At 36.1% G+C, this 27,293-nt stretch overlaps 1 protein-coding gene across 22 annotated transcripts in view; it reads right to left on the reverse strand.

Moving 5' to 3' along the window:
- si:ch211-200p22.4 (phosphatidylinositol-binding clathrin assembly protein) overlaps positions 1-27,293 on the reverse strand; it is a 147,820-nt gene that overhangs the window by 41,406 nt on the left and 79,121 nt on the right. For 12 of the 22 annotated variants that reach the window (XM_011487631.4, XM_078935977.1, XM_078935971.1 and 9 more), the window contains 4 exons: positions 21,276-21,419; positions 20,943-20,970; positions 20,642-20,774; positions 18,159-18,182 (listed from right to left, as the gene is read on the reverse strand). In XM_011487631.4, coding sequence (XP_011485933.1) covers positions 18,159-18,182; positions 20,642-20,774; positions 20,943-20,970; positions 21,276-21,419 — 329 coding nt within the window. Of the gene's footprint in view, positions 1-18,158; positions 18,183-20,029; positions 20,281-20,641; positions 20,775-20,942; positions 20,971-21,275; positions 21,420-27,293 lie in introns of those variants that run through there. The other 10 variants (XM_078935970.1, XM_011487628.4, XM_078935981.1 and 7 more) reach the window with 3 other exon arrangements.

Here is a 27,293-nt window from a genome sequence, read left to right on the forward strand (position 1 = left end):
AAAGTTATAATGCTTGAAAGCAACAAAGGTTTTCAAGGATTCTCCATGTATTTAAATGAAGCAAAAATCTTGGAAAATCCTGGAAAATCTTGGAATATCTTGAAAAGTTCAAAGATTTGAAAGACTAAAAGTCGTAGCTGAAAGGAATAAGCTGAAAGGGTTGAACATTGTAATAGTAGAATGGTAAAAATAGGTGAAAGTTTGAAGAAGTTTAAAATTGCCTCACATTTTGGCACAAAATGGCCGCCAAACTGTAGGTGGTGTTGCCATCCCATAATAATTTTTAAACCTTATGTTGAAGTCCAAAACCTTGTGAACATTTCAATATTTGAACGGTGTCTCTAGCCAAAAGAATGTTAAAGTTACAATTGTTTAAAGAAGCAAAGGTGTGGCCAATGGAGCAAAAAGATTGGAAAATCTGGGAATATCCGGGAATATCTGGAAAAGTTCAAGGATTTGAAGGACCAAAAGTCATAGCTGAAAGGAATAAGCTGAAAAGGTTGAACATTGTAATAGTATAATGGTAAAAATAGGTGAAAGTTTGAAGAAGTTTAAAATTGCCTCACATTTTGGCACAAAATGGCCGCCAAACTGTAGGTGGTGTTGCCATCCCATAATAATTTTGAGCCTTATGTTGAAGTCCAAAACCTTGTGAACATTTCAATATTTGAACGGTGTCTCTAGCCAAAAGAATGTTAAAGTTACAATTGTTTAAAGAAGCAAAGGTGTGGCCAATGGAGCAAAAACATTGGAAAATCTGGGAATATCCGGGAATATCTGGAAAAGTTCAAGGATTTGAAGGACCAAAATGTCATAGCTAGAATAAGATGAAAGAGCTGAACATTTTCATAGTCGAACGGTTAAAATAGGTGAAAAATTGTAGAAGGAGTTTAACTGTGAACTTCTGAACGAAAAATTCTCCATGTATTTCAATGGAGCAAAAATTCCCGGAAAACCTGGAATATCTTAAAAAGTAAAAGGATTTGAAAAACCAAAAGTCATAGCAGAAATAAGATGAAAGAGATGAACATTTTAATAGTACAATGGTTAAAATAGGTTAAAAATTGTAGAAGTAGTTAAACGCCAAAAAACGGCGGAAGATACTATAAAAATAAACTAGAAGAGGCTGCATTTCCAGAAGAAAATGCAGGGTTGAATGCTGTATTGCTGAATGAAAGCTGAATTTGCTAAAGAAATGGCTGAACAAAGCTGGAAGAGCTCAACATTTTAAACGTAGAATGGTCAAAGTGGGTAAAAAACTGTATAAGAAGTTAAGCTATAAGATTTCCCATGTATTTTAATGAAGCAAAAATCCTCGAATATCTTTAAAAGTTCAAAGATTTGAGAAAAAAAGTCATAGCGGGAATAAGCTAAAAAAGTTGAACATTGTAATAGTAGAATGGCTAAAATAGGTCAAAATTTGTAGAAGGAGTTAAGCATGAAAGCTGAAATTGTTGAAAAAATGGCTGAACTTTTGAAAATTTGAAGATGTTGCTAAAATGGCTAAAAGTGCTAGCATTGGAATCAGCATCATCAACTGACTCCAGAAAACACATTGTTTGAAAGTATCATATTGGTCAAAGCTACATGTTCTAAGTTGATAGAAAATCCAGTCTTTTCAAAATGGCGGCTTTTCTATTGATTTTATCTCCATAGCAACCATTTTATTTTTGGGTCGCCTGGAGATGAGGAACAAATCAACGTCGGTTTCAGATGAATCGGAAAAAGTAAACTTTTGGACGTCCTTAGCAACGAAATTTGTTTGCTAACCACGCCCACATTCCTTATATGTCCAGATCCAGTGAATTTCAATATGTTCAGTTCCAGCCATGGATGAAGTTTATTGCAATATTTTCTTCAGATTTTGTCAAAAAATGCCCACCAAACAGTAGGTTGTGTTGCCATCCCATAATAATTTCAAAACGTATGTTGAAGTCCAAAGCCTTGTGAGCATTTCAATATTTGAACGGTGCCTCTAGCTGAAAGCATGTTAAAGTTATAATGCTTGAAAGCAACAAAGGTTTTCAAGGATTCTCCATGTATTTAAATGAAGCAAAAATCTTGGAAAATCCTGGAAAATCTTGGAATATCTTGAAAAGTTCAACATTTGAAAGACTAAAAGTCGTAGCTGAATGGAATAAGCTGAAAGGGTTGAACATTGTAATAGTAGAATGGTAAAAATAGGTGAAAGTTTGAAGAAGTTTAAAATTGCCTCACATTTTGGCACAAAATGGCCGCCAAACTGTAGGTGGTGTTGCCATCCCATAATAATTTTGAACCTTATGTTGAAGTCCAAAACCTTGTGAACATTTCAATATTTGAACGGTGTCTCTAGCCAAAAGAATGTTAAAGTTACAATTGTTTAAAGTAGCAAAGGTGTGGCCAATGGAGCAAAAAGATTGGAAAATCTGGGAATATCCGGGAATATCTGGAAAGGTTCAAGGATTTGAAGGACCAAAAGTCATAGCTGAAAGGAATAAGCTGAAAGGGTTGAACATTGTAATAGTAGAATGGTAAAAATAGGTGAAAGTTTGAAGAAGTTTAAAATTGCCTCACATTTTGGCACAAAATGGCCGCCAAACTGTAGGTGGTGTTGCCATCCCATAATAATTTTGAGCCTTATGTTGAAGTCCAAAGCCTTGTGAACATTTCAATGTTTGAACGGTGTCTCTAGCCAAAAGAATGTTAAAGTTACAATTGTTTAAAGAAGCAAAGGTGTGGTCAATGGAGCAAAAACATTGGAAAATCCGGGAATATCTGGGAATATCTGGAAAAGTTCACGGATTTGAAGGACAAAATGTCATAGCTAGAATAAGATGAAAGAGCTGAACATTTTCATAGTCAAACGGTTAAAATAGGTGAAAAATTGTAGAAGGAGTTTAACTGTGAACTTCTGCACGAAAAATTCTCCATGTATTTCAATGGAGCAAAAATTCCCGGAAAACCTGGAATATCTTAAAAAGTAAAAGGATTTGAAAAACCAAAAGTCATAGCACAAATAAGCAGAAAGAGCTGAACATTTTAAAAGTTGAATGGTTACAATCGGTTAAAAATTGTAGAAGGAGTTAAGCGGCGAAAAACGGCGGAAGATAGGCGTAAAGAATAATAAATAAAGAGAAACAGGAAAACAAAGGGTTGAATGCTTTACAGCATTCAACCAATAAAGAGAAACAGGAAAACAAAGGGTTGAATGCTTTATAGCATTCAACCAATAAATAAAGAGAAACAGGAAAACAAAGGGTTGAATGCTTTACAGCATTCAACCAATAAAGAGAAACAGGAAAACAAAGGGTTGAATGCTTTACAGCATTCAACCAATAAAGAGAAACAGGAAAACAAAGGGTTGAATGCTTTACAGCATTCAACCAACTAGAAGGAGCTGCATTTCCAGAAGAAAATGCAGGGTTGAATGCTGTATTGCTGAATGAAAGCAGAAATATGATGAAAAAGCTGAACATTGTAAAAGTAGAATGTCTAAAATAGGTCAAACATTGTAGAAGGAGTTAAGCATGAAAGCTGTAATTGTTGAAAAAATGGCTGAAATTTCCTGGAATATTTTGAAAAATTAAAGCACCAAAAGTCAAAGGTGAACATTGTAAAAGTAGAATGACCAAAACAGGTCAAAATTTGTAGACGGAGTTAAGCATGAAAGTTGAAATTGTTGAAAAAATGGATGTACAGTTGAAAATTTGAAGATGATGCTAAAATGGCTAAAAGTAGTAGCATCAGCATCATCAACTGACTCAAAAAATCACATTGTTTAAGAGTGTCATGTTGGTAAAAGCTACATGTTCTAAGTTGACAGAAAATCCACTTTTTTCAAAATGGCGGCTTTTCTATTGATTTTATCTCCATAGCAACCATTTTATGTTTGGGTCGCCTGGAGATGAGGAACAAATTAACGTCGGTTTCAGATGAATCGGAAAAAGTAAACTTCTGGACGTCCTTAGCAACGACCTTTGTTTGCTAACCACGCCCACATTCCTTATATGTCCAGATCCAGTGAATTTCAATATGTTCAGTTCCGGCCATGGATGAAGTTTATTGCAACATTTGCTTCAGATTTTGTCAAATAATGCCCACCAAACAGTAAGTTTTGTTGCCATCCCATAATAATTTCAAAACGTATGTTGAAGTCCAAAGCCTTGTGAGCATTTCAATGTTTGAACGGTGCCTCTAGCTGAAAGCTTGTTAAAGTTATAATGCTTGAAAGCAAAAAAGGTTTTCAAGGATTCTCCATGTATTTAAATGAAGCAAAAATCTTGGAAAATCCTGGAAAATCTTGGAATATCTTGAAAAGTTCAAAGATTTGAAAGACTAAAAGTCGTAGCTGAAAGGAATAAGCTGAAAGGGTTGAACATTGTAATAGTAGAAGGATTAAGATACGTGAAAGTTTGAAGAAGTTTAAAATTGCCTCACATTTTGGCACAAAATGGCCACCAAACTGTAGGTGGTGTTGCCATCCCATAATAATTTTGAACTTTATGTTGAAGTCCAAAACCTTGTGAACATTTCAATATTTGAACGGTGTCTCTAGCCAAAAGAATGTTAAAGTTACAATTGTTTAAAGAAGCAAAGGTGTGGCCAATGGAGCAAAAACATTGGAAAATCTGGGAATATCCGGGAATATCTGGAAAAGTTCAAGGATTTGAAGGACCAAAAGTCATAGCTGAAAGGAATAAGCTGAAAGGGTTGAACATTGTAATAGTAGAATGGTAAAAATAGGTGAAAGTTTGAAGAAGTTTAAAATTGCCTCACATTTTGGCACAAAATGGCCGCCAAACTGTAGGTGGTGTTGCCATCCCATAATAATTTTGAACCTTATGTTGAAGTCCAAAACCTTGTGAACATTTCAATATTTGAACGGTGTCTCTAGCCAAAAGAATGTTAAAGTTACAATTGTTTAAAGAAGCAAAGGTGTGGCCAATGGAGCAAAAAGATTGGAAAATTCAGGAATATCCGGGAATATCTGGAAAAGTTCAGGGATTTGAAGGACCAAAATGTCATAGCTTGAATAAGATGAAAGAGCTGAACATTTTCATAGTCGAACGGTTAAAATAGGTAAAAAAATTGTAGGAGTTTAACTGAACTTCTGAACGAAAAATTCTCCATGTATTTCAATGGAGCAAAAATTCCCGGAAAACCTGGAATATCTTAAAAAGTAAAAGGATTTGAAAAACCAAAAGTCATAGCAGAAATAACATGAAAGAGATGAACATTTTAAAAGTAGAATGGTTAAAATAGGTTAAAAATTGTAGAAGTAGTTAAGTGTCAAAAAACGGCGGAAGATAGTGTAAATAATAACTAGAAGGAGCTGCATTTCCAGAAGAAAATGCAGGGTTGAATGCTGTACTGCTGAATGAAAGCTGAATTAGCTGAAGAAATGGCTTAACTGTACTGGGAAAACCTTGAAAAGTTAAATGTGCAAAAGTCCTAGCAGGAATAAGATGAAAAAGTTGAACATTGTAATAGTAGAATGGCTGAAATAGGTCAAAATTTGTAGGACTTAAGCAATAAAGCTGAAATTGTTGAAAAAATGGCTGAAGTGTTGAAAATTTGAAAAAGTTGCTAAAATGGCTAAAAGTACTAGCATTGTAATCAGCATCATCAACTGAATCCAAAAAACACGTTGTTTGAGAGAATCATATTAGTAAAAGCTACATGTTATAAGTTGACAGAAAATCCACTTTTTTCAAAATGGCGGCTTTTCTATTAATTTTATCTCCATAGCAACCATTTTACGTTTGGGGCGGCATGGGATGACGAACAAATCGACGTCAGTTTCAGACAAATCGGAAAAAGTAAACCTTTGGACGTCCTTAGCAACGAAGTTTGTTTGCTAACCACGCCCACATTCCTTATATGTCCAGATCCAGTGAATTTCAATATGTTCAGTTCCAGCCATGGATGAAGTTTATTGCAATATTTGCTTCAGATTTTGTCAAAAAATGGCCACCAAACAGTAGGTTGTGTTGCCATCCCATAATAATTTCAAAACGTATGTTGAAGTCCAAAGCCTTGTGAGCATTTCAATGTTTGAACGGTGCCTCTAGCTGAAAGCTTGTTAAAGTTATAATGCTTGAAAGCAACAAAGGTTTTCAAGGATTCTCCATGTATTTAAATGAAGCAAAAATCTTGGAAAACCCTGGAAAATCTTGGAATATCTTGAAAAGTTCAAAGATTTGAAAGACTAAAAGTCGTAGCTGAAAGGAATAAGCTGAAAGGGTTGAACATTGTAATAGTAGAAGGATTAAAATACGTGAAAGTTTGAAGAAGTTTAAAATTGCCTCACATTTTGGCACAAAATGGCCGCCAAACTGTAGGTGGTGTTGCCATCCCATAATAATTTTGAACCTTATGTTGAAGTCCAAAACCTTGTGAACATTTCAATATTTGAACGGTGTCTCTAGCCAAAAGAATGTTAAAGTTACAATTGTTTAAAGAAGCAAAGGTGTGGCCAATGGAGCAAAAACATTGGAAAATCTGGGAATATCCGGGAATATCTGGAAAAGTTCAAAGATTTGAAGGACCAAAAGTCATAGCTGAAAGGAATAAGATGAAAGGGTTGAACATTGTAATAGTAGAATGGTAAAAATAGGTGAAAGTTTGAAGAAGTTTAAAATTGCCTCACATTTTGGCACAAAATGGCCGCCAAACTGTAGGTGGTGTTGCCATCCCATAATAATTTTTAAACCTTATGTTGAAGTCCAAAACCTTGTGAACATTTCAATATTTGAACGGTGTCTCTAGCCAAAAGAATGTTAAAGTTACAATTGTTTAAAGAAGCAAAGGTGTGGCCAATGGAGCAAAAAGATTGGAAAATCTGGGAATATCCGGGAATATCTGGAAAAGTTCAAGGATTTGAAGGACCAAAAGTCATAGCTGAAAGGAATAAGCTGGAAAGGTTGAACATTGTAATAGTAGAATGGTAAAAATAGGTGAAAGTTTGAAGAAGTTTAAAATTGCCTCACATTTTGGCACAAAATGGCCGCCAAACTGTAGGTGGTGTTGCCATCCCATAATAGTTTTTAAACCTTATGTTGAAGTCCAAAACCTTGTGAACATTTCAATATTTGAACGGTGTCTCTAGCCAAAAGAATGTTAAAGTTACAATTGTTTAAAGAAGCAAAGGTGTGGCCAATGGAGCAAAAACATTGGAAAATCTGGGAATATCCGGGAATATCTGGAAAAGTTCAAAGATTTGAAGGACCAAAAGTCATAGCTGAAAGGAATAAGATGAAAGGGTTGAACATTGTAATAGTAGAATGGTAAAAATAGGTGAAAGTTTGAAGAAGTTTAAAATTGCCTCACATTTTGGCACAAAATGGCCGCCAAACTGTAGGTGGTGTTGCCATCCCATAATAATTTTTAAACCTTATGTTGAAGTCCAAAACCTTGTGAACATTTCAATATTTGAACGGTGTCTCTAGCCAAAAGAATGTTAAAGTTACAATTGTTTAAAGAAGCAAAGGTGTGGCCAATGGAGCAAAAACATTGGAAAATCTGGGAATATCCGGGAATATCTGGAAAAGTTCAAGGATTTGAAGGACCAAAAGTCATAGCTGAAAGGAATAAGCTGGAAAGGTTGAACATTGTAATAGTAGAATGGTAAAAATAGGTGAAAGTTTGAAGAAGTTTAAAATTGCCTCACATTTTGGCACAAAATGGCCGCCAAACTGTAGGTGGTGTTGCCATCCCATAATAATTTTGAGCCTTATGTTGAAGTCCAAAACCTTGTGAACATTTCAATATTTGAACGGTGTCTCTAGCCAAAACAATGTTAAAGTTACAATTGTTTAAAGAAGCAAAGGTGTGGCCAATGGAGCAAAAACATTGGAAAATCTGGGAATATCCGGGAATATCTGGAAAAGTTCAAGGATTTGAAGGACCAAAATGTCATAGCTAGAATAAGATGAAAGAGCTGAACATTTTCATAGTAGAACGGTTAAAATAGGTGAAAAATTGTAGAAGGAGTTTAACTGTGAACTTCTGAACGAAAAATTCTCCATGTATTTCAATGGAGCAAAAATTCCCGGAAAACCTGGAATATCTTAAAAAGTAAAAGGATTTGAAAAACCAAAAGTCATAGCAGAAATAAGATGAAAGAGATGAACATTTTAATAGTAGAATGGTTAAAATAGGTTAAAAATTGTAGAAGTAGTTAAACGCCAAAAAACGACGGAAGATACTATAAGATACGATAATAATAAATAAAGAGAAACAGGAAAACAAAGGGTTGAATGCTTTACAGCATTCAACCAATAAAGAAACTAGAAGGAGCTGCATTTCCAGAAGAAAATGCAGGGTTGAATGCTGTACTGCTGAATGAAAGCTGAATTAGCTGAAGAAATGACTGAACTGTACTGGAAGAACCATGAAAAGTTAAAGGTGCAAAAGTCCTAGCAGGAATAAGCTGAAAAAGTTGAACACTGTAAAAGTAGAATGGCTGAAATAGGTCAAAATTTGTAGGACTTAAGCATGAAAGCTGAAATTGTCTAAAAAATGGCTGAATTGTTGAAAATTTGAAGATGTTGCTAAAATGGCTAAAAGTACTAGCATTGGATTCAGCATCATCAACTGACTCCAAAAAACACGTTGTTTGAGAGTATTATATTGGTAAAAGCTACATGTTCTAAGTTGATAGAAAATCCACTCTTTTCAAAATGGCGGCTTTTCTATTGATTTTATCTCCATAGCAACCATTTTATGTTTCGGTCGCCTGGAGATGAGGAACAAATCAACGTCGGTTTCAGATGAATCGGAAAAAGTAAACTTTTGGACGTCCTTAGCAACGAGCTTTGTTTGCTAACCACGCCCACATTCCTTATATGTCCAGATCCAGTGAATTTCAATATGTTCAGTTCCAGCCATGGATGAAGTTTATTGCAACATTTGCTTCAGATTTTGTCAAAAAATGCCCACCAAACAGTAGGTTGTGTTGCCATCCCATAATAATTTCAAATCGTATGTTGAAGTCCAAAGCCTTTTGAGCATTTCAATGTTTGAACGGTGCCTCTAGCTGAAAGCTTGTTAAAGTTATAATGCTTGAAAGCAACAAAGGTTTTCAAGGATTCTCCATGTATTTAAATGAAGCAAAAATCTTGGAAAATCCTGGAAAATCTTGGAATATCTTGAAAAGTTCAAAGATTTGAAAGACTAAAAGTCGTAGCTGAAAGGAATAAGCTGAAAGGGTTGAACATTGTAATATTAGAAGGATTAAAATACGTGAAAGTTTGAAGAAGTTTAAAATTGCCTCACATTTTGGCACAAAATGGCCGCCAAACTGTAGGTGGTGTTGCCATCCCATAATAATTTTGAGCCTTATGTTGAAGTCCAAAACCTTGTGAACATTTCAATATTTGAACGGTGTCTCTAGCCAAAAGAATGTTAAAGTTACAATTGTTTAAAGAAGCAAAGGTGTGGCCAATGGAGCAAAAACATTGGAAAATCTGGGAATATCCGGGAATATCTGGAAAAGTTCAAGGATTTGAAGGACCAAAAGTCATAGCTGAAAGGAATAAGCTGGAAAGGTTGAACATTGTAATAGTAGAATGGTAAAAATAGGTGAAAGTTTGAAGAAGTTTAAAATTGCCTCACATTTTGGCACAAAATGGCCGCCAAACTGTAGGTGGTGTTGCCATCCCATAATAATTTTGAGCCTTATGTTGAAGTCCAAAACCTTGTGAACATTTCAATATTTGAACGGTGTCTCTAGCCAAAACAATGTTAAAGTTACAATTGTTTAAAGAAGCAAAGGTGTGGCCAATGGAGCAAAAACATTGGAAAATCTGGGAATATCCGGGAATATCTGGAAAAGTTCAAGGATTTGAAGGACCAAAATGTCATAGCTAGAATAAGATGAAAGAGCTGAACATTTTCATAGTAGAACGGTTAAAATAGGTGAAAAATTGTAGAAGGAGTTTAACTGTGAACTTCTGAACGAAAAATTCTCCATGTATTTCAATGGAGCAAAAATTCCCGGAAAACCTGGAATATCTTAAAAAGTAAAAGGATTTGAAAAACCAAAAGTCATAGCAGAAATAAGATGAAAGAGATGAACATTTTAATAGTAGAATGGTTAAAATAGGTTAAAAATTGTAGAAGTAGTTAAACGCCAAAAAACGACGGAAGATACTATAAGATACGATAATAATAAATAAAGAGAAACAGGAAAACAAAGGGTTGAATGCTTTACAGCATTCAACCAATAAAGAAACTAGAAGGAGCTGCATTTCCAGAAGAAAATGCAGGGTTGAATGCTGTACTGCTGAATGAAAGCTGAATTAGCTGAAGAAATGACTGAACTGTACTGGAAGAACCATGAAAAGTTAAAGGTGCAAAAGTCCTAGCAGGAATAAGCTGAAAAAGTTGAACACTGTAAAAGTAGAATGGCTGAAATAGGTCAAAATTTGTAGGACTTAAGCATGAAAGCTGAAATTGTCTAAAAAATGGCTGAATTGTTGAAAATTTGAAGATGTTGCTAAAATGGCTAAAAGTACTAGCATTGGATTCAGCATCATCAACTGACTCCAAAAAACACGTTGTTTGAGAGTATTATATTGGTAAAAGCTACATGTTCTAAGTTGATAGAAAATCCACTCTTTTCAAAATGGCGGCTTTTCTATTGATTTTATCTCCATAGCAACCATTTTATGTTTCGGTCGCCTGGAGATGAGGAACAAATCAACGTCGGTTTCAGATGAATCGGAAAAAGTAAACTTTTGGACGTCCTTAGCAACGAGCTTTGTTTGCTAACCACGCCCACATTCCTTATATGTCCAGATCCAGTGAATTTCAATATGTTCAGTTCCAGCCATGGATGAAGTTTATTGCAACATTTGCTTCAGATTTTGTCAAAAAATGCCCACCAAACAGTAGGTTGTGTTGCCATCCCATAATAATTTCAAATCGTATGTTGAAGTCCAAAGCCTTTTGAGCATTTCAATGTTTGAACGGTGCCTCTAGCTGAAAGCTTGTTAAAGTTATAATGCTTGAAAGCAACAAAGGTTTTCAAGGATTCTCCATGTATTTAAATGAAGCAAAAATCTTGGAAAATCCTGGAAAATCTTGGAATATCTTGAAAAGTTCAAAGATTTGAAAGACTAAAAGTCGTAGCTGAAAGGAATAAGCTGAAAGGGTTGAACATTGTAATATTAGAAGGATTAAAATACGTGAAAGTTTGAAGAAGTTTAAAATTGCCTCACATTTTGGCACAAAATGGCCGCCAAACTGTAGGTGGTGTTGCCATCCCATAATAATTTTGAGCCTTATGTTGAAGTCCAAAACCTTGTGAACATTTCAATATTTGAACGGTGTCTCTAGCCAAAAGAATGTTAAAGTTACAATTGTTTAAAGAAGCAAAGGTGTGGCCAATGGAGCAAAAAGATTGGAAAATCTGGGAATATCCGGGAATATCTGGAAAAGTTCAAAGATTTGAAGGACCAAAAGTCATAGCTGAAAGGAATAAGATGAAAGGGTTGAACATTGTAATAGTAGAATGGTAAAAATAGGTGAAAGTTTGAAGAAGTTTAAAATTGCCTCACATTTTGGCACAAAATGGCCGCCAAACTGTAGGTGGTGTTGCCATCCCATAATAATTTTGAGCCTTATGTTGAAGTCCAAAGCCTTTTGAACATTTAAATGTTTGAACGGTGTCTCTAGCCAAAAGAATGTTAAAGTTACAATTGTTTAAAGAAGCAAAGGTGTGGCCAATGGAGCAAAAAGATTGGAAAATCTGGGAATATCCGGGAATATCTGGAAAAGTTCAAGGATTTGAAGGACCAAATGTCATAGCTGAAAGGAATAAGCTGAAAGGGTTGAACATTGTAATAGTAGAATGGTAAAAATAGGTGAAAGTTTGAAGAAGTTTAAAATTGCCTCACATTTTGGCACAAAATGGCCGCCAAACTGTAGGTGGTGTTGCCATCCCATAATAATTTTGAGCCTTATGTTGAAGTCCAAAGCCTTTTGAACATTTAAATGTTTGAACGGTGTCTCTAGCCAAAAGAATGTTAAAGTTACAATTGTTTAAAGAAGCAAAGGTGTGGCCAATGGAGCAAAAAGATTGGAAAATCTGGGAATATCCGGGAATATCTGGAAAAGTTCAAGGATTTGAAAGACCAAATGTCATAGCTGAAAGGAATAAGCTGAAAGGGTTGAACATTGTAATAGTAGAATGGTAAAAATAGGTGAAAGTTTGAAGAAGTTTAAAATTGCCTCACATTTTGGCACAAAATGGCTGCCAAACTGTAGGTGGTGTTGCCATCCCATAATAATTTTGAACCTTATGTTGAAATCCAAAACCTTGTGAACATTTCATTATTTGAACGGTGTCTCTAGCCAAAAGAATGTTAAAGTTACAATTGTTTAAAGAAGCAAAGGTGTGGCCAGTGGAGCAAAAAGATTGGAAAATCTGGGAATATCCGGGAATATCTGGAAAAGTTCAAGGATTTGAAGGACCAAATGTCATAGCTGAAAGGAATAAGCTGAAAGGGTTGAACATTGTAATAGTAGAATGGTAAAAATAGGTGAAAGTTTGAAGAAGTTTAAAATTGCCTCACATTTTGGCACAAAATGGCCGCCAAACTGTAGGTGGTGTTGCCATCCCATAATAATTTTGAGCCTTATGTTGAAGTCCAAAGCCTTTTGAACATTTAAATGTTTGAACGGTGTCTCTACCTGAAAGCATGTTGACGTTACAATTGTTTAAAGAAGCAAAGGTATTGTCAATGGAGCAAAATAATTGGAAAATCCGGGAATATCCGGGAATATCTGGAAAAGTTCAAGGATTTGAAGAACAAAATGCCATATCTAGAATAAGATGAAAGAGCTGAACATTTTCATAGTCGAACGGTTAAAATAGGTGAAAAATTGTAGAAGGAGTATAACTGTGAACTTCTGCACGAAAAATTCTCCATGTATTTCAATGGAGCAAAAATTCCCGGAAAACCTGGAATATCTTAAAAAGTACAAGGATTAGAAGTACCAAAAGTCATAGCAGTAATTAGCTGAAAGAGCTGAACATTTTAAAAGTTGAATGGTTACAATCGGTTAAAAATTGTAGAAGGAGTTAAGTGCCGAAAAACGGCGGAAGATAGCAGAAGAGGAAAACAAAGGGTTGAATGCTTTACAGCATTCAACCAATAAAGAGAAACAGGAAAACAAAGGGTTGAATGCTTTACAGCATTCAACCAATAAAGAAATAAAGAGAAACAGGAAAACAAAGGGTTGAATGCTTTACAGCATTCAACCAATAAAGAGAAACAGGAAAACAAATCAGAAATAAAATGAAAGAGATGAACATTTTAATAGTAGAATGGTTAAAATAGGTTAAAAATTGTAGAAGTAGTTAAACGCCAAAAAACGGCGGAAGATACTATAAGATACGATAATAATAAATAAAGAGAAACAGGAAAACAAAGGGTTGAATGCTTTACAGCATTCAACCAATAAAGAGAAACAGGAAAACAAAGGGTTGAATGCTTTATAGCATTCAACCAATAAAGAGAAACAGGAAAACAAAGGGTTGAATGCTTTACAGCATTCAACCAATTAAAAATAAAAACCTTTAGATTTAAAGATGAGCAAAAGAAGGCACTGGAACTGAAATTCACTGCTATTAATGATGAGCTATCAATGAATAAAAGCTAACGGATCACTTTCTGCTTTTAGATTCAACAACAATCCACTGTCAGTTCAGTCAAGAAACTGGATTTTTCACACCATTTCTATTTTTGTGGCTTCAGTTTTTTTAAATGTTGCAAATAGACTAAAATGACTTTACTATCACCCAACACCTAACTCGTTCATTTACAACCTATTCCAATTTCATCAAAACGTCTTGTCTAAACTAGCCCCAGGCATCATTTATTTATTTCCCTGCATTCCTTATTAAAGATGACATGTCAGACACAAACAGAGATGCAGCTGATGCATAAGTTGGTTCTCTTCCAGTCTTTGTGTAGATTCCCACAGTGTTGTCTGCCTTCACCGCCTCACATTTATCTACTACTATCAGTCTTCTGTTAGTGAATTTTTCATCTGTTGCCTCTAGCGCGGCTCCTCCCTGTCTGTTTAGCTCTTTAATCCACCTCTTTCCCACATGTTTCATTATTTGTAGTGTTGACAGATGAACTTCCAGTCATTCAGTCTGATGTTTATACTTCACCTGTTCAAAACTGAAGCTTGGGTGCTGCAGCGCCCACACGCAGAACCTGGCCTGCATGACTTGAACGCTTAAGGAAGGCTAAGTTAGGGTTAAATGGATGAATGGCTTTTCTCACATGATACATACTATTGTAGAGAAGAAATCCAGCAGAGGATGCTGGAGACTTGCAGAGAATCTCAAATATGGAAGTTTTTACTCATCATGCAGGATGTATGACAGCCAGCATCGCTGCTACAGTGCTATCTGTGAAGTATGCTATATTCACATCAATGTCTCCTGTGTCTGCTTACATTTGCAGCAACCTCACATACTGCCTCTTCTTTCTCAGAGACTTTAAAAACAATCATTCCGTGAATATTTTTTCCCTGGTTTTTGTTTGTCTTGATAAAACTCTTCAGCTGCCTCACATAGATCATTATGTGTTGATCGTACAGTTGCAGCTTTTAAATTGCAAGTAGTGATCAACTAGGCAACTACTGTTTTTTGTAATGATCAGAACCGAGTTACGAACCAGATTATGATAACTACCTTATTTTCTGCAGTATAAATCTCTTTTTGTTTATTCATAGTTTTGCCAGGTGGTGCGACCTATACTTGGGAGTGACTTATTTGTGATTTTTTAAAACATAATTAGGCTAATATAGTTATCATTTTTCCACCAACAATCACTTAATTATTATTAATAGGTCTTTAGCGAGGATGGTTGTTAGTGTTCTTCTGTGTTGACAGAAACACAGAAGAAGCTCCACCCAAAACAAACATGGAATCTGATTGTTTTCCTTCTAAACTTTATAACACTTTACTTATTTGCAACAAAACATAACTATTGTTTTTTTTTTCTTGCACTAATCCAGTACAGCAAGTCATCAAACTGGGTTACAAATTTTATTTTATTTAACCTTTATTTATCAAGGCAGGATAGATTAAGAAGAACATTCTTATTTACAATACGGCCTGGCAAAAGGCAAGATCTTTTGAGAAATGAAGGAAAGCCATTAAAAGAAAAAGAAATACCGTAAATTCCGGACTACAAAGCGCACCCGATTATTAGCCGCACCCACCCATTTTCACGTGTTTAACTAATTTTATACATACACAAGCCGCGTCGGGGTACAAGCCGCATGAATTAGGCAACATTGTCATCCTGACGTATCACTTCCTGACTCAGAGTGTAAGTGTGATTTATTAGCACACAGTGGGTGGAGTCATTTTTGCCTCAGGCTCATGTCTTTGAGTCTATCTGCATCTGCCAAACAGTATGCACCTCTATTCTGTTCACAAGTTCCTCAGTTATGGTTTTTATTTTTATTTTTATTTTTTAACTTATTGACAATCTAGGTATCACACATAAAATTACAAACAGTAACCATATAATCAACATTACATCCCTCAGTTATGATGAGGAAATTTACATCCCCGATCCCCCATTTCCCATGAGTCTTAGGGGCTAAAGGCGGGGCGGCCAACGCCCGGCTCGCCATACTGTTGTACGTGTTTAAGAATGAGCAGCAGTGCATGGAGGGGTGAACGGGTAAAGCTCTCCTTCCGCTTGTGTCGCGGCAGCGTTATGGGAGTAACAGGGCTGTTTAAAAAACACACTAGTAAAATAAAGCAGCGACGACTGAAAAGCGCGCGCCTCAGCGCGATACGCGCGCCTCCTCGCGGCGCGTGGGTCAGAAGTTTCCTTCCACAACAAACACTTGCTCCGCGGACGCCTCGAGTAAGCCCTGGCTGCAGCCTGCAGAATGGCTCGACGCCTCCGCGCTCCCGCGCGCTCCTTGTCTCCCCTTCCTATCTACTCCGACAGCTCTGGCAAGCGCGGCTACAGGGAGGAGCGCTTCGTCCCCATTGCGCCGGTGAACGGAGCAAATCGTGTCTGTGCAGAGCAATCGGACTTAATACTGTACGTTTTGTGTATGAGAGGCGGATGCGTTGTTACGTGTGGGAGCCTTCAGACTGCCATCGGCCCCGCAGCTCACACGACACGCAGTCTCCAGCTCACACGGAGGCTGTGAGCGTTTCAATGCAAATCTCTGCTCAGTCCTTAGAAACCGTTAACACGACCACGTCAATTTGTGTTTCCAGTCGTGTCCCGACAAAATAAAGGCTGATATTATTGCCACATATTTACGTGCAGCCAGCCGAGTCACTATGACTCAGAGGTAAATGCACTCCTGAGCATGCGCTGTTCTCTCCGTCACGCAGCTGACCGGCTTTTCCAAACCCGTTGGTGATTTTTTCACGCTGCTTTTAACGATTGCTTTTAACTTGAAAGCTTCATCATATTGTAGCGGCGATCACGTGCACGTTGGGTCTAATGGCACCAAAGGATTCTGGGATGCGGCTGGACATGCGTGTTTCGTTTTGTTGAACCATGACTGAAGTGTCTAAGACCTGAAGTCAAGTCCATGCTGTTTGGCTGCTTAGAGGTGTGTTGAAAAACAAATGACTTGTGTTTGATGTTAGAGAATTCAAACTATTCACTGTGTCCAAAAATACGTACACGGCGGCCGCCAATAAAATCCAATAATTAGCCGCGTCACTGAATAAGCCGCAGGACTGTAAGCGCAGGAAAAAAGTAGCGGCTTGTAGTCCGGAAATTACGGTACACTGAATAATATAATCAGAGGAAAAAAATTGTCCGTTCTAAAAGTTTTTTGTAAATCATTCCAGTCTCTAGCTGCAGCAGATTGAAAAGACAAAGAAAGTAAAGAGTTTGATTTTGGGACTATTAACAAGATCAGTTTAGCAGAGCGAGTATTGTACACTGGGGATGAGGTATGCAAAAAAATGGCTCAGATAAGGTGGATAAAGAAGCAGACTTTTATAAATTAACAGGAGACAGTGAATTTTTTTGATGAGAGAATAATGAAGTCCAATTTATTGAGGAGTAAAGAGTTCAGTGGTGAGTTTTAAATGGAGACAGATGACACAGAGGTAACACTAAAGGGCCATTATTCAGACGCAGCTCCACTAGTATAGATGGTAAAGATCACAGTAAGAAAAGAAAAAAAAGAAAAAGACTCAATAAATCTTGAACCCAGACATGGAGACGTGTTTATTGATGCTTTTGTAGAGCTTTTCAAAATAAATAAACCTGATCTCTTCACGTCATCCATGTTTTCCTTATAATGTAAATGAGAAAAATTCAATGCTTCCATGCAGCAATTAAACTAAAAGTTTGATGGTAGCTTCTCCTGCATGCAACAGAAGCATCTAGTTTATGAACATTTTGTGAGAAGCAGTGATCATCAAATTTGATGCATTCCAAAAAAGAGGTAGCAGGCGTGAATTTGAGAGGATAATGGCGTTGCATGTGAACGCAGCATTACGTGCGTATTAACAAATGGCAGATTCGTTCAGAAGCATTGCACTTTTCTCGCTTGAGTATTTTTGTTTTGACTGTTTAAAAAAATAAAATTCCAATCAGTATTAAAATCTCATTCACATAAAGTCTGATAAAAAATTATCTTAAAAAATACAAATTAAGGACGAACTAGTAATATTACCTGCCCATTGAGTAGAAAGAAGTACAAGTGTCACCAAATACAGACTAATTTGTTGCAAAGAGGAACAACATCACATTTCATTCAGGTCTTTTAAATGTTCTAAAGAACAAAACACCAGCAAAAACTAGGAATAAGTGTGTATTTGAAGGCATTTCTTGCTTTCAGTTTATGTTGTATTCTGTGGCATTTATTGAAAATAAAAAAATGTTAAACACTGGTCTAACAAGGAAAGGTGAGAATGAAAAATTATTTTCTTCTAAACTACTGGTATCAGTCAGTAAGAGCAAAAATAGCACACATCATTAGCTTTTAGCTCAGGGATGAGGAAGTTATTTGTGGAAATCTTTTGTCATTAGGTGTCTCCAGGGGAAAACAAGAAACTGACAAAAAAGATGAGGAAGATAAGCATACCAGGAAGCCAAAGAGCAGACATTTCTGAGAAGCTTGTTAAAACATGTCCCTCTAAACAGATAAGTACTTACATAACTAGTGTAGAACATTCCATTCTGCATCAGGACGCAAGAGGGGGAAAAAAGGGACAAAAGACAAGAGGACAGAGAGGAAAGACACATGGAGGATGCCAAGGAACAAAACAATGTAAGAGATGAAGTACGAGATAAACGAAGCAGCAGAAGCGACGAGTGATGAAAGAGGAATGAGAAAAGTGACGGGTAAATGGAGTAAAAAAATGAAGTGGATCAATGAGAAAATTGTAAAAGAAATAAAAACAAGAGAAGTGGATCAAGGAAATGGTTCGTTTCAGAAATATGAACAAATGTGAGAATGCAAGAGGAGGAGGAGAAGAAAATTGAACAAAGGTTACAATGTCAGCAAAGGTGAAAAAAGATTTACAAAAACGAGGGGTCAAAAAGCCAACGTGCATATGTCAAAGGCGGCGTGGTGGAAGCAAGACAAGCCAATGACAGTGTGAAATCAACATTGTGAAGTGAAACACAAGCGAAAGGGAAGGAAGACGAGTGGATTACAGTGCAAAAAAGCAGGAAGAACAGGTTAGAGGGAACAAGAGTTGAAAAGGACAGTAGAGGAGGAAAGAAAGGAGGGATCAACAGGAGAAAGAAAATGACAGAAGGGTTAGACGCAGGGTTAGTGACAGTTTGTCTTTGTGGGTCTAAAATTGCTGTGCAGAGATCACATGGACAATTAGAAGCTGCCAACATCAGCACACACACACCATACAAAAAAAAATCTCAACAACAGCAAAACCCTCGACTTTGGCATGCATAAATTGAAAGGAAATTCACTGCTAAAAATCATAAAAGTACTTGATAACATTTAAAAAAAATTCCCACACTTTGGTAATGCCTCTGCAAGTGTCGAAATAAATTTGTAGAAAAAGTGAAAGAGATTGAAAAAAAAGGTTTGCATGGGTAGGCTCTGATTTAGAATAAAAAACGGAATGCTTCGAGGGCCATTTAGTTTTTATACTGTTGACACCAACTAGTTTTCTACTTTGTTGCATGTCTGCATGCAAAACCAATCAGATGCTGGATGAAAGGCCATATCAAACCTGATTCACAGTTCTGTCACACAGAATTTTCTCATTTTGTTTGGCAGATCGCTAAAAAACTGCACAAGCTAAAACACTAATGGCGCAACATTACTCAACTTCACGCTTGCTTAAGGCAGATCGAAATGGGGAATCTCTGTTCTTATAAGGTCAAGTAAGGACATAAAATGTATATTTCTTAATAAATATGAAAGAAATGTAATGTTTTCATATATTTTTATTCTGAAGCAATTCAGAAAATTTACTTAAATGTGGAGCTGCTTACATTTACACATTAGTAACTTAAACAGTCATTTTTAAGTTTCTACTAGTGACAGTAAAGACAGACGTATCACTGGCGACAGCAAATAACATGCTCCTTATGCATTTAATGCAATTCCAATAGATTCTGATGCAGAGAGAAGTGGTTTTGTGCCGGTAATGGCGCAAAATAGAATCAGCTGTTGTACTCTTGATTGCATGAACACTTCACTACTGTAAGGTGTTACATATCTACGCAAAACTGATTTTCTCAGCTTTAGAATCCCCTGGAGTTATGTTAATTGGGTAAACATTTAAAGGCCCACTCTAATGAAAATTGTGTTTTGAAACGTTTTGGGGCATTTTTCTGATGATGGAGGACATATCTAAAGAAAATGAAGCTTAAAATTGCATTTCTAAATATTTCTTTATTCAAGACGTTGTGAATCAGGAGAAAATAAGAAAAAATGCCAATTGAAAAATAACTTATTAGTTATGTATAAAATATGCTTGGCGGGCCACAAGCTTCCTACTCCGCTCCATTCTGATGGATTCACTTGTGGACATAGATCCATGAATGTCTTTGTTTTCCTCATCCAAGCTGGCATCTAGCACAAGAATGTACAGCTGGATAGCTCAAAAATTGCTTGCTATTTTTGTTGCACCTGTAATGTTAGGTTGTGGGTGTGAGGGTGTGTACGCTAGAAGGAGTGTGTTAAAACAAAGAGGTCTCAGCAACAGAAAGGGTGGAAATCGCGATGAGGTTGCTCTGTGCCTACCTGCAACTCAGAGGTGAATTCTTTAATAAACTACTGGTGCTTTGCAAATTCTAAATCCTAGAAAACAATACAGATTATTTTGCCTCAAATAGATCAAAAGTTAAATTGAGAGGGACTTTAGAGAGTATCATTAATTCAAAGAATGTTACAACCGGAGCTAAAACTCTTGTGTTATAGTTACCATGTGCATGAAAAGTAAACTTTAGACAGAGCAAAGCGTATCAAGATTACTATAGCATTTCTGTTTTGAAACTCTTAAAAACATTTTAGAGATGGAATTGCTTTCCTGTTTTTCTGCTGTAAAAACACTTCTTGGAACAATGGATCAGACTTCTTACTGTCTTCTCAATTCAACTGGACCATATGGCATGTTTTTTTTGCGTGAAAGTGCACATCAGCATGAGTTGCATCTTCTTACCACATGTGGCACAGGCAAGGGCTGCGTGGCCAAGGGTGCAGGGCCCCATTGTGTTGTTGACATGGTCTTGTTTTGCCAGTTTTGGCCACCAGTCAACTTCTTCTCCCCGGTTTGGTTCCACAGCATCTCTGGCCTGCAGACAACAAACCAAAACCAATGAACATTGTTTTCATTGAGTTGTTTCCCGCCCCTATTTATTTTATTGCACAAAATTTGATCTGAGCTACACATCCTGAAAAAAAGAAAAATCAAGAGAATATCTGTTTTCCTTTAAAAATATATGTCCATTAAAGAAACATACTTTTTGGCTGAACTCCCAAACTGCAGATCTGAAGAGCAAAACAAAAAGAGAAATGATAGTAGTTAAAATGACAAATATGAAAGTAATTTACTTTTATTCTATTCCTCCAGTGAGACATCTTTGGTCAAATATCACCATTAAAGAAGTTCAGTTGTAAATACAGTAATCAATATAAGTCTCAATACAAGTAATCAATGCAGACCACCATGAGTGATAAAGCAGAAACATGATGTAGTTTTGGATCCATTTTGGTTCTGCTACTACATTGCAAGAATATTATGCAACACAGATTTTCAAATTGCCTTTTTTGCTTTCACATGCAGCAGCACTTACTGCCCACTAGGTTGGCCAAAGAGGAGTCAAGGTCGTTTGCTAGCAGCTTTCCCCCAGGATGGACGGGCATTTGAGGAGCAGGGACATGAAGTGCGGTGTGTGTAGGAGCTGTTGGCTTTAACAGGTCTCCCAGAGCATCAAAACCTAAAGATGAAAGTTCCTGCACATGTAAATAAGCTAAAACATGTCTTAATAATAAAAAAGACTGGTTAGAATGGAAATGTTAACAGAAGGATGCCTTAAAAAGGGTAAATATAAAAATTGAAGAAAAAAATGGTTTTGTGTAAGCTGATAACATAAATATTCAGTTTACTAAAGCAAAAAGTATTTTATTTAACTGAACACAAAGTTCAACTGAAATATCTCTATGATGGTATCTAAGACAGCATCAAAAGGCAAACTACTACAAAATGCCAAAGAAGTGATACAGGGTTTGCCAACACCAAGTTAGACAGCAGCCAGTCTAGACTCATTAAGGTTTTGTATTCAAAGAAATCTTGCATTTTAAAATCTTTCCAAAAATCTTTTGAATTATTTTAACTCATATTCAACACGATTTAAATGAATGCCAACTTTCATTTTGATGAAATATCTATCCAGAGATCTAGAGTTAGAGTTCCAACTGGGCAAAATTTACAAGAGTGTTATGCATGTATTTAATGTACAGAGAACACAAGGCCAAAACCGGCTAATCAACCGTGCTGTAAGCACTGCAACCAAACACTTTTTTGGCATTTCAAAGCAAACTTTAAGAGGGTTAGAAATTTCACTGAAAATTCATAAAATGTTTTGTGGCAAGCAAGGCATTTATTATTTAAAAATGCTGGCAGTTACACAGAATTTTGCAAGCAGGAATGTGATGAAAGACGCAAGAATTATTGAGCAGCTATGATCAAGCTGCATGTATAATTAATCACAAAAAAATCCACACAAAAAAAACTTGGAAGTTGATGCCTTTTTTCAGTAATGAATGTTGCATAAAAAAACCTAGTATCCCCAGCACCAATAGTGCCTACTTGATAAGTTTTAGAGCAGTTTAGAGCAGTTTCTGAAGACACTCAGATCAATTTTGGGAGTTTAATCTTATTCTTTTTTGTTTGTTTAAGGTCTAAAAAAGTTGCACTGCGCCAATTTAATGTGGAAAATGAACAGTTTCCGCATAGAAATGATATGAGATGTGGCTGAATTGATTAATGCGTTTTCCAAGAGGAATCATATATACCGTATTTTCCGGACTATAAGTCGCACTTTTTTTCATAGTTTGGCAAGGGGTGCGACTTATACTCCGCAGCGACTTATATTAGAAATAAATTGAAATAAATACATTGTTAACCCTCCTGTTATGTTCATTTGTGAGGAACAGAGATGATGTTTCTGGGTCAATTTGTTGTATGAGGTATGTTAAGTGTTAAGAGGATGTTAAGTGACTCAGAGAATCAGCAAACTTTTTTTTACAGTAAGATCTTGAAGGCTAACAACATAATATTCTATTTTCCAATGATTTCATAGATTCAGAAATGCAATAAAAGTGAAAACTGTTTCTACAAATACAGGATGAAAACAGAGTATTAGTTGGCCAATGATGCTTCATGAAAGGAATAAATAATTAAGTAAGAGAAAGAATTACTGTGAAATTATTAGATAAACAGTCTGCTATGATTGTGTCATATAAGGTTGTGAAAGTTAAAATGCGACTTATAGTCCAGTGCGACTTATCTGTGTTTTTTTCTACTTTATAATGCATTTTTGGGCTGGTGCGACTTATACTCCGGTGCGACTTATAGTCCGGAAAATACGGTAAAATGAATAAAATAGGGCCAAGTACAGAACCCTTGGGAACACCACAAGTTATTTTTTCCAATTTAGGAGCTTAAGGAACCGACAACCACATTAAAAGTTCTTCCACTAAGATACGAACTAAACCAATATAAAACTGACCCAGAGAGACCAAAGTCATAGTGAAGACGTTCAATTAAAATGTTATGATCTACAGTGTCAAAAGCAGATTTCCAAGTCTTAAAGTATGAGGACAGTATACTGGCCTGAGTCAGCTGCCATTAGCATGTCATTAGAAACTCTTAGGAGAGCTGTCTCAGTGAAATGGTTCTTCTTAAAGCCAGACTGAAAAGAATCGGATAAATTTTGTTCTTCCATGTACAAATTTAGTTGGACAGTGACCGCTTTCTCCAAGATTTTAGAAATAAAAGGGAGCTTCGAGATTGGTCTGAAGTTTTTTGGACCCCACAGGTCTAAACTAATAACAGGATTTATTAAAGCATGCTTTAAGAACTTAAGGACTGATCCTTACGTCAAAGAAAGATTAATGAGGTCAACAACAGTAGAACCTATACTCTGGAACACTTCTAGAAAGATGGGGTAATGTCAGGAATTATGTCAAGAGGGCAGGATGAGGGTTTGATCCTTTTCAGCAGAGAATGAACGTCCTCCACTGTCACAGGAGAAAAAAGGCTAAAGGAGGGATGTTTGCTCCAAAATCTAAAATCCTAGCTAAAAAACTGTGAAGAAATGAACTACAGTCAGGCTGAAAAAGCTTTGGATGTTTAGAGGCACAAGGTGCAACAACAGAATTTAGAGGGTTGAATACAATCTTTGGATTTTTCCTATTTGTAGAAATAAGTTTGCAAAGGAAAGCTGATCTGGCCTGTTTTATTTAATTAAGAGAACAGATCAGATCTTTAAGATGCAACCTGTTTACTTCCAAATTTGTTGATTTCCATAAACAATCCACTATGCGACAAAGCCTTCTGGAGCAGCGGATTTCTTCATTTATCCATGGAAAAGACATTTTAAAAGAGGCAATTTTCACTCTGACAGGAGCAACCTCATTCAAAATGGTCTCACAAGGACTGTTAAAAGATTGTATAAAAGAATCGACATCATAAAAACTCATGATTCTCAAGAATTCATGTCAAACAGGTCCATAAGACCATCAGAAACATTCTGAAAATGATAATTCTGATGCAAAAAACAAAAGAAGAATCATCAATATGAATAATCAAAGAATACAATTCTGATTGTGGAATATCACGTGAGTAGGAAGTTCTTGTGAGACCACTGTGTAGCAGCTTTGAATAAGTCCTAGAATCCATTGACAAAAAGTTGCTTTATACAGTCGGCTCGCACCCGTGGAGGTTCTCGAGGCGCTTCAGGGAATTCAGCCAACAAGTGGTTGAATGAGAAGAAGTATAGAATATTAGACAGAGCGATCCAAAGAAATAATGCTGGACCTTCAGGCCCGATTTGAGCTGCGCAGTGTGATTTGGGCAAGTTAAAAAATCTGATATCAATCAATCGGTATATTGAACTTCCATTCATTTTCTAAACCCGCTGTATCCCTTTTGGGGTAAATGGGTTTCCGGAGCCCATCCCCGGCTACTGTTGGGCGAAGGCAGGTAAACCCTAGGCAGTCTGTCACGGGGCCTATGGAGAGGCGAGCTAGTGGCCAAACAGGGAACCGCTGCGGCATTGGAGAGGCAGCCAGATCAGGCCTCCTGAACTTAATGATATTTTTTATTGTTTTCATTGAGACAATAATAAAAAGGTCCCCTGAATTTTATTTGTGTTTTAATTTTTCCGTCTCAGGTAAATGCGGGACAGCAAACCGTCAAACTCGGAGACGGAAAGACAGTGGCTGTCTATCAGACAGGTCAGTGGGAGTAAAGATCACTGTACCAGGAGAGACTCTCAATGATCTCACACTTAAACATGGAGACTTGATCATTACTAATATTTTAGTAGAACTCAACATCCTCCGTCTTTCATGCATTGTAAATGAGATAAACACAGACAATGCTCCATGTAGCGATTGGGATAACAACATTTTCTAGTAGCTCCTCCCACACACAGCTAGGGCGTCAAGCTTATGAACACATTTTTAGATTACTCAGCTCATGCTAATAATGTCAGTCTTTATTAACTACCGTATTTTCCAGACTATAAGTCGCCCTTTTTTTCATAGTTTGGCAAGGGGTGCGACTTATACTCCGCAGGGACTTATATTAGGAATAAATTGAAATATTTACATTGTTAACCCTCCTGTTATGTTCATTTGTGAGGAACAGAGATGATGTTCCTGGGTCAATTTGATGTATGAGGTATGTTAAGTGTTAAGAGTATGTTAAGTGACTCAGAGAATCAGCAAACCTTTTTTTACAGTAAGATCTTGAAGGCTAACATAATATAACATAATATTCTATTTTCCAATGATTTTATAGATTCAGAAATGCAATAAAAATGACAACTGTTTCTACAAAATCAGGATGAAAACAGAGTATTAGTTGGACAATGATGCTTCATGAAAATAATAAATAGGTTTGAGAAAGAATTACTGTGAAATTATGAGATAAACAGTCTGCTATGATTGTGTCATATGAGGTTATGAAAGTTATAAGTTCTTGGTCCCAGATTTTGTCAAATAAATTTCCCGTCAAAATGCGACTTATAGTCCAGTGCGACTTATCTGTGTTTTTTTCTACTTTATAATGCATTTTTGGGCTGGTGCGATTTATAATCCGGAGCGATTTATAGTCCGGAAAATACGGTATTGTAGACATTTTCATGACATGTCTTTATTTTCCATAAATGTATTCCTTGAGTCTGCCTGTTTAGTTGGTATCAGTATTTGACATGAAGACAGCAGATAATACAGTAAAACAGCTGCACTTTTTGAGATCATAAACATACGGAGCCCATGTCCTGACATTAAAAAAACTAAAAAATATTTTGTTCCCACAGATTAATATCTTGTTCCCACAAATTAATATCTCGTTCCCACAAGATAATATTCCGTTCCCACAAGATAATATTCCGTTCCCTCAAAATACTATATTGTTCGCTCGAAATAATTAATTTGTGCGAACCAATTAATTAAGTCGTGAAGAAATAAAAATAAATTTGATCATTCTTGTTTTTCTTTTTCCTTTCTTGAACTAATGTGGGTCACAGAGGAACGAAAAAATAGTATTTAGAGGGAACGGAATATTATCTTGTGGGAACGGAATATCTAGTGGGAACGGAATATTATCTTGTGGGAACGAGATATTAATTTGTGGGAACAAGATATATTTTAGTTTTTTAATGTCAGGACACGGGCTCCGTATAAATAAACAATCATCATTTAGAAAATAAATCAGCACAATGTTTTTACCTATTTCTTCAGACTAAAAACTTTAAATATATTGGTGTTGCTGTGTTAATGCTTCAGACCAAGTTACATTTAATAGTACTTATTGATTAAATTATTTTTCTCAGCATCAAATGGTTCAGTTGGTCAAAATGTTTCTAGTTTAAATAAGGACTGACAGTTTTATTTTTTTTATTTCAGGCACTTTAAGCTTCTTTTCTGTTTTAGATTGTAAACCCTCCAGTCTATCAGACTTGGTGGAATAAAATTATATTAAGAATATACAGGAGTATTTAAAGTGATGGGTTAACCTGCCAATATATAATAAATATTACCAAAAATTACTTACTTGTTCTCTATGACCCATATACAAAACTACTTGCTCGCTCTAATCCCTATGCAACCGTCTGCAAAATGGTTTAAAACATCAGAAACATCGATATCCAGGTTTTTAAGGAAAAATAAACCACCACGAATTGGATTAAAAACTCTGAAAAATGCTAAATTTCTTGGGGTATAGATTTTCCAATTTTCTCAACTATTTTCTAGCTCATAGATTACAGTACATTCTAAAATTGTATAATAATAACAACAGCCCACTTGTGGATGGATGTAGAGAACAGTCATTTTGTGAATAGATTAAACTATCCATACTGTGCATACTTTAAATTAATTAATATTAAAGCTACATTGACAGCATGATGAGAATTCCTTAAAATTTCTCTCCTACAACAAGCAAAGTGACACTCATTTGGAATACTCTTGACATTCTGATCAATAAAAAATGTTAAATATCTCAACATGGAAGGCTAATGATATTACACACAATGAACATATAATTCAAGGAAAACATTCATCTCTTTTGAAAACTAAAA

This window comes from Oryzias latipes, chromosome 18 (genome assembly GCF_053564925.1).
Source record: "Oryzias latipes strain Hd-rR chromosome 18, Olatipes_Hd-rR_3.1".
In the NCBI taxonomy this organism is placed as follows: domain Eukaryota; kingdom Metazoa; phylum Chordata; class Actinopteri; order Beloniformes; family Adrianichthyidae; genus Oryzias; species Oryzias latipes.